The 8,132-nt window shown below is 53.8% G+C and overlaps 1 protein-coding gene across 1 annotated transcript in view; it reads left to right on the forward strand.

Annotated features, from left to right (window-relative positions):
* VAX2 (ventral anterior homeobox 2) overlaps window positions 1–6,162 on the forward strand; it is a 28,548-nt gene extending 22,386 nt beyond the window's left edge. Inside the window, exon 4 of the mRNA XM_029936259.1 lies at window positions 5,661–6,162. Within this exon, the coding sequence (XP_029792119.1) occupies window positions 5,661–6,107 (447 nt within the window). The 3' untranslated portion in view covers window positions 6,108–6,162. The remainder of the gene's footprint in view (window positions 1–5,660) is intronic.
* Window positions 6,163–8,132: the final 1,970 nt, after the last annotated feature.

Below are 8,132 nucleotides of genomic sequence, written 5' to 3' on the forward strand. Positions count from 1 at the left end.
CTTCCCCGGTGCTCCCCCAGATATGCCCCCAACTGCTCTCCAAGTGACTGCCTCCCTCTGTCCATTTCTCTTCCTTCTGCCAACCAACATCTTTACCCACTTCCTGGATATCAAGACGGTCCTAATTCAGGCAGAGAAAATGTGGGCTTACTCAGGACCCGTTCTCACTCCCTAGCTCTTCCTTAACCTCTATGTGCCCAGTTAAGTTGTCTGCACTTTTATTATTTTTTTAGATTTTTTTAAATTTTTAAATGTTTTTGTAAAATTTATTTTTGAGGCAGAAAGAGACAGAGCATGAGAGGGGGAGGGGCAGAGAGACAGGGAGACACAGAATCTGAAGCAGACTCCAGGCTCTGAGTTGTCAGCTCGAACACATGAACGTAAGATCATGACCTGCGCCGAAGTCGAAGGCTTAATGGACTGAGTCACCCAGATGCCCCTGCTTATTTTTATTTTGAGAGAGAGAGAGTGGTAGAGAGTGTAAGAGTTGCCATGGGAGGGCGACCTAGCGGCCACTTTGCTGTGGAGAGCTAAGTGCACTGACAACCCCCACCTGCAAACCTGGAATGACCCACGCCATTTGAAAAGCACCAGCGGCCATTTTCTTGCGGGTCAGAGAATAGTTCCAGGCACCGCCAGGGACTGACGACCCCCACTCTCCGAGCTGGAATGTCTCACCATGGAATTCCAGCACCCCCCCTCACCCCACTGAACTAAACAGCCAATCGTATCCTGCCACAGTCCAAAGATGCCCCTACTTGGCTATCTGCCCACCTGAGCTCAAGCCCGGAACCCTTGCACCCATAAAACACCTTGCTCTCCCATACCAGGCGGGACTTCCCTGACTCCCCACTCCAGAGTCACGGAACCTCGCCCGGGAATTGTGGACTCAAATAAAGGCCTTCTTGGCTCCATAACTTGGTCTCTCTCTTTCCTCTCACCTCTGCCTCTATCTATTAAGCCTTACAGAGAGAGAGTGAGAGACTGAGGGAGGGATAGTGAGACAGAGAGAGAGAGACAGAGAGAGAATCCCAAGTAGGCCCCACATTATCAGGGCAGAGCTCCATATGGGGCTCAAACTCACAAACAGTGAGATCATGACCTAATCCAAAATCAAGGGTCAGACATTTAACGGACTGAACCACCCAGGTGCCCCAAGTTGTCTGCACTTTTAATGAGAATCCCCCTTACAGGACCAGGTAGGCAGAACCATGAAGCCTTCCTCTCCCCCCACTTACAGAGTTCTGCAGGCTGAAGTGTCCTTCAGATTTGAGGACAGTGACCCAGCCAGAGCATAAGTGATCTCTGGGCCGGGCCTTGCCTAAACCCCGAGGCTGTTCATGGAAGGGAGGCCCTGGAGAGTGAGAAAGGGGTCTCAACGGGATCTAGTTCTTGGGCACACCAGAGTGGCTCCCACCGCACCCCAGAGTGGCATGTGCTCTCCTCCATATCTGAGAACAAGGATGGTCCCACTTAGTCCAGTTCTCCTTGTTTTTAGAAACCCCCAATACACTTCGCCACCATGTTTTTTTTCAAGCAAAAGATGTGGTGCTTAATTAAAGCAGTGTTTCTCAAAGTATGGTCTGCAGACCACCTAGCAGTAGGACCCCTGGGTTCTCATTAAAATATAGATTCTGGCTCAGATTCCATGCTGAGCCCTCAGGCTCAAGTCAGTTTCTAGGCAAGACCTGACAACCTCTATATTAACTCTAGAACCGCAAGCCAGACTGCCCACATGAACCACGTGGCTTGAAAGACTTCAGTGTCCAAAGGCACTTTACTAAACCCCTGATCATTAGTTCATTGGGCGATTACAGCAAACCTTTGAGGAGGCATTATCACAATCCCCATTTTACAGATAAGAAAACTGAGGTACAGAAAGGCTAAGGAACTTGCCCCATGACACTCCAACTAATTAAGGGAAGACCCAGAATTGACTCCAGGTCTGTCCGACCTCAGGATCTTCTCCACTCTCATTTGCTGTCTTGCAACACTTGCTGACCTGTCTCCCACTTCTGGTGTCTGAGCACTAAGTGTGCGGAGATAGAGTTGTATGTATCCTTTCCTGGTTTCCCAGCACCTGGCAGTGCTGGCACGTAGTGGATGCTTGCTGTTCATGTGTCGTGTGAATGAATGACCACAGTCAGAGCAGGAAACAAGAAAAGATGTGGCTGTGGAGGGAGGGAAGGGGGGAGGCCAGCCCCAGGACTCACTCTGCTGGTGCAGGGACTTTTTTAAAGCCAGGCTCCCAGGCTCCAGGCTGAGGACAGACTGCCAAGTCCCAGTACTGCCAGCATCACCACTTGGCTTGGGTAAGAGCAGCTCTGGTGCTTCAGCAATTGTCTCCAGCCCATTACCCATCACCTCTGCCCCAAGATGGCTCCTTCCAGAACAGCAGAATAGGCTCTACCTTCCAGAGTACAAAAACCCGGGCCATTCCAGATACACAAGTGCCGTTCGTCAGAACGTGCCCACAGTCACAGGAAGCAGCCTCTTTAAGATTCGTGCCATTTCCAAATCAGCAGTGAGGCTTGAGATTTAACACCAACCATGAGCCCAAAGAAGGTGATGGGTGATCCCCCAGAAAACACCTCCCTGGTCCTGGCAGCCAGCTGGAAACCAGGCCCCCCACCCCCACTAGTGTGCAGCATGGCTCACAGAGTGGTCTGACAAGGGATTAGGGGGTGAAGGCACCAAGGGTTCACTGAGTTCCAGGGGAGACGCAGCCCCCAGGGAGACCCCCGCAGGGCACCAGGAAGACAAGGGGAGGCCAACGCCTCAGGAAGTGTGCTTCTGGATAGGACCTCAGCCTGTCCAGCCTGCAACTGAACTGAGCCCTGAAGGACCTGTACCCAGAGCCCAGATTTAACCCTGAGAGAGGGTGACCCTGTGGTGGAAACGAAAGCTTCCTGGAGGAGAGGAGGGACAAACCTGTTTCTCAGTTTGTCCCTTGTTTGTTGAGCCTTAGAAATCAGCCCTGTAGGGACCATGGATTGATGGTAGGAGGTAGACGGGCAGGGTGCCTCTCCCCTACTTTTGCAGCTCCAGCACCTTCCACCACAGTTCACACATTCGAACCACACACAGAACTTTAAAAAAATGTGGATACCTAGGCCCTCCCCATAGAGATTTAGGGAGTCGGAATGGGGCATGGCCATCAGGATTTTGAAAAACATGACTCCAGATAATTCTAAAATGCATCCCAGATTGACAACCCCCAGTGTAGCCGATAAGGGCCCAAGAAATGGGCCTGGCAGGTCCCAGCTCCTGCCTTGCTTCCTCTCCAGGAGCCTCCCCCATCCAGGGCCAGCTGCATCCACGTCTCCTCGTGCCCCTGGAGCTGCAGCAGGGCAAGACACCTGGCAAAAGCTTTGTCATTCCTTATTGGTCACTCCTTGTCACCGCCACTCCTTTTGTTGCTGGGAGCCAGTTAATACCACCATCCCACCGGACCCCCCACTTCCCTAGGAAGCTAAGAACAGAGAAGGGAGCAACAAATGATAACTCAAATTCCGGGCGGGCCAGGCGCCATGTGAGCCCCTTTACCTGGGCTTCCTTTTCTGATCCCTACAACAGCCCAGGTATTTTTGACCCTATTTTTGAGATGAGAAACTGAGGCTGGGGGGTTCTTGGGATGGTACCTAGATCCTAAAAGGGTGGCTGCTAGCTGGGGCAGAGAAGCCAGGGGGCTCCCCAGCAGGGGAGGGAATGCAACCATTGGCAGAGACACCCCCCCACCCCACCCCTGCATTTGGAATGACAGAGGGTTTTCTTTCCAATCACTTCCTTCAACCATATTTGGCCGAATGCCCCTTGGCCTTCCCTTATTGCCATCTCCTTCAAATATCACCTCTTCAGAGAGGCTGTGTTTGTCACCCATTAACAAGCTAGTCCCTGCCCCTGCCGCTCCCCCTTTCTCCTGCAGCGGTTTTCCAAACCACTGTCCCTCAAAGTGTTCTTCTTGGGCTGCTGTACACCCGCTTCCACCTCCTGCAAACTCTCATCTGTCCAGGACAGGTTAGGTGCAGAAATGAGAAGTCAATGTAATTAGTTTCCATTGTATTTGACAAAAACATTGGTCAACGACAGACCAGAAAACTTTAAAAAGTGGTTCCTCAGCACAAATCATTTGAGAGATACTGCTCAATGCACTCAGTGCCACCTGACGGTCAGGGCTGTTGGTTTTCATTTCCTGTGCATCATCTGCCTCCCCCTCTGTGCTGTTCCCTCCAGGCCAAGGCTGTGCTCTGCTCTCCTCACTGCTGACTCCCTGCGTCTAGAGCAGCAACCGCAGGAGCAAGCACTCTGCACATATCCCCAGAATGAATGACTCAGTGAATGAATGAAGCACTCAGTCTCAAACAGATCCTGTAACTTTCCACTATTGAAACTCAATCTAATCCTATTTAAAACACCAAACTCACACCTGTTTCAAATCTCCTCTTCCCTACTCAGAACAGGTCTGACTCACTGTTGAGGGCACTGGAGGGGGTAGTTGCTCCTAAGGGGTGGAGACTTGAGACATCGCCCCAGGGCCCCAGGCAGCCTCCACTCCGCCTCCTCCTCCTCCTTCACTGGAGCCCTAGGACTTGCCTCCTCCTCCTCCTTCACTGGAGCCCTAGGACTTGCCGCCTCCCTTACCCCCTCCCAGAGCTGGAGGCAACCTGAGAGGCCTCCCATCCTTTTCTTCCCTTGCCCTCCCCTCTGTGATCCCCACATGTCCTGCGGGCACACACTGCCCCAGCCAGCTGCCAGCTTCTGGAAACTTCCAGGCCAGAGGCAAGGCCAGCCTCTGTGCTCCTGGGGCACAAGACTGGGTGCAGCAGTGGTGGGTTTAGGATGCAGTGGTTTGACAAGTGTGCCAGCCTGAGAATGAGGGTCAGACTCTCCTCTCGGGGGCTTGCAGTCCCTACACACGGTTCTTTCAGAGCTTGCTGCTTGCCTTCCATGAGTGCAGCACCCTCTCACGATGGAGAGGAGATCCCGTCACCATGGGGGTGACCACTGAGCCTCACTCCCAGCCTCCCGGGGCTGGGCTCGGAGCTCCAGGCGCTGCGTGGTGGTAGACAGTCTCATAGACCTTGGAAAAGGGGCTCTCTGCCCTTGTGTTGGTGATCCCATTTGTTGTTGGCATCTCTTTGTCCCCAGGTTTGAGTGTGTGGCCATTGAAAGTCCCCCTCAACATCCTGCTGTGTCCTGTCACACTTGGTGTCATGTTAAGAAGCCTGGCCTTTGTATGTGATGCGGTGGGAGGTGGCTGCTGAAAGGTTCAAACTCACTGGCCCCTGCCCTGGGCCCTGTGCTTTAAGAGGGCCTCACTTGGGCCCTTCTCTGGCCATGCCCCTCCCTCTGGGGTCAACACTCTGCAAGACCAAGGGATGTTGCCCACCAGGAGTCTGCCCACCTTCTAGACCACACCCCGTGTCAGTGATCTGGAGGGCAAGGGTCCCTTACTGGCTCATCCAGAGCAGACTGGTGTGGGGAGACCTTAATGACACTCTGAATGCTCTTCTTCCCCCTGTCACTCCTCCCTTACTCCCCCACTCTCCGTCCTCTTGCCCTCCATGCTCTTCCTCTCCTTTTCTCCTCCCACCTGACCCCACTCTGCGTTGCCTGTCCTCTCTCCTATCCCGATGCCCCTCCCTATCCTCCACCCCAAGGTGAAGGTCTGGTTCCAGAACCGCCGCACCAAGCAGAAGAAAGACCAGAGCAGAGACCTGGAGAAGCGGGCGTCCTCCTCGGCCTCCGAGGCCTTTGCCACCTCCAACATCCTGCGGCTGCTGGAGCAGGGCCGGCTGCTGTCCGTGCCTAGGGCCCCCGGCCTCCTGGCGCTGACCCCTGGCCCGCTGGGCCTGCCTGCCGGCCACCGGGGCACCTCACTGGGTGACCCCAGGAACTCCTCCCCATGCCTCAACCCACTGACCTCGGCCTCAGCGTCCCCGCCCCTGCCACCACCTCCGCCGGCCCTCTGCTTTACCCCGGCCCCCCTCCTGGACCTGCCTGCCTGCTATGAACTGAGCTCCTCGGCCTTCGCGCCCTACAGCAGGCTAGAAGGGAGAGCAGGCAGCCCCGGCGGCAGCGGCGGGGACCAGAAAGCCAATATTTAAGCCTCCACCTCCCTGTGACACTGCGTCCCCAAGCACAGCCCCAGCCCTGCCTTCCTTCCCCCCCCCCCAATGGACTGCGCTGAGCAGGCTCCCAGAGAGGCGGGCAGCCCCACATCTGGCCCCACCTGCCCCCCACCTCAAAGACTGTTGACCAGAAGGCCTTGGTCCTGCAGCTTGTGTGTGCGAGTGCAGTGTGTGTGCGTGTGCCTCTCACTGAAATAAAAGGAAAACGATGACAAGAAGGGAAACAGAGTCCCCACAGCACCACCACTGCCCCTCAATCCCCTCTCTCCCTCTCCTCACTGGGAAGGAAAGTGGGCTGAGCCTGGGGACCTCTAATGGGAGGGGGCAAAAACTGGAGCCATGTTCACAGCTAAGGGGAGGGATGGGGTACCACACGCTGGGTTGACAGGCACCTCACTCCTACTCCCAATTAGAGTTTCTGCCTGGGCACCGCAAAGCCCACGCTAGCAACATGGATGCTTTTGCTGGGTGAGCATTGCTCGTTGCAAGCTCCTCTTCGGAACATACACATATTTGAGAATTAGAAATGTCAAATCCTTCTAGAGGGTAGACAATGAGGGGCGCCTGGGTGGCTCAGTGGGTTAGGTCATTAAGCAACTCTTGGTTTGGACTCAGGCCATGATCTCATGGTTCCAGAGGTCCAGCCCCACACTGAGTACCCACCCCTCACCCCAACAGCATGGAGCCTGCCTGGGATTCTCTCTTTCCCTTTCTCTCTGCCCCTCCTTGGGCTTGCTTGCGTGCTCGCTCGCTCTCTCTCTCTCTCTCTCTCTCTCTCTCTCTCAAAGTAAATAAATGAACTTTAAAAAAAAAAAGGAGGGTAGACAACGAAAAGTGAGATCAGGATCTAGGAGAGAGCCAGAGAGAGGATATAAGAGGTAAATCCAGGCAAGATCCCACATGCCTTAGAGGGCATGCTCATCACAATCCCCACAACACAAAGCACTTTTTTAAAGGTGTGTTTTTCCCCCTCAAGTAAGACACTTGTATTTCACTTTTGGTTTTGCAATGACTGTGGATTTACAGGAGGTTGCAAAGATACTTTAGAGAATTCCTTGTACCCTCCACCTGATTCCCCCCAATGGTTACATCTTCTGTAACCAAAATGTAGTATCAAAACCAGGAAATTGACATCAGTACCGTGTGTGCACGCGTGCGCACGCGTGCGTGTGTGCGTGTGTGTGTGTGTGTGTGGTTCCTTGTCATTTTGGCACTCATGTAAGATTTGTGGAACCAGCACTGCCGATTACCACACAGCTCTCCCCTTCATAGTCACCCCTGACCCAAAGACTTCTTTGAAAGAATGGAAACCGTGAGAGAGGGCCCAGGGACCAGAAGTGGGTCCTCAGGCCAGAGGCCAGAGGTGAGATTTCACCTCCATGGGGGGAAAAAGACAAGCACGGTCTGCTCCAGTCTGCTTGGAAACACCTTTGGGTTCAGATCAGCTGTCCTCAGTCACCCAGACAGGGGTGCCTGGACAACTGTGCTTCCCGCCTTCCCTCTGCACTGGCAGTATAGGCAGTATAGTGTGGGGAGGTGCTTAGAAATGCCAGGACATCCTGAGTCTGGAATAAAACATGGGGGTGACCAGGGCAGACCTTGGGTTCAGTGGGTCCAGCCACCCACTAGTGTCTACCTTGCCTTGTCCAGCAGATCTGTGCCACACACAATTCCTTTAGCCACTCGACACGAAAAGGGCTCCTCCATTTGCACCTTCTGTTCTGGGCTGAAAAATGTCAGGACAGACCTGCTGCATGAAACCCTAGAGGTGAAATATAAAAAGTAAGACAGAGTCCTATGACCAGATGGAGAGAGACCTGCCCTGCTTCCCTGGGAGGTCTCATTATTGTGAGAGAGAAAGGCTTAAAGGGACCCAAGTCTGATGGAGGAGACAAACTCAGTTCTTTGGGGGCTCAGAGCCTAGCAGCAGTGACAAGAGAGAATTCTCCAAAAGGGCTTGACAAAGGAAAGACGCCACATATGTGGTGAATTGAGAGTGCT

This window comes from Suricata suricatta, chromosome 4 (genome assembly GCF_006229205.1).
Source record: "Suricata suricatta isolate VVHF042 chromosome 4, meerkat_22Aug2017_6uvM2_HiC, whole genome shotgun sequence".
In the NCBI taxonomy this organism is placed as follows: domain Eukaryota; kingdom Metazoa; phylum Chordata; class Mammalia; order Carnivora; family Herpestidae; genus Suricata; species Suricata suricatta.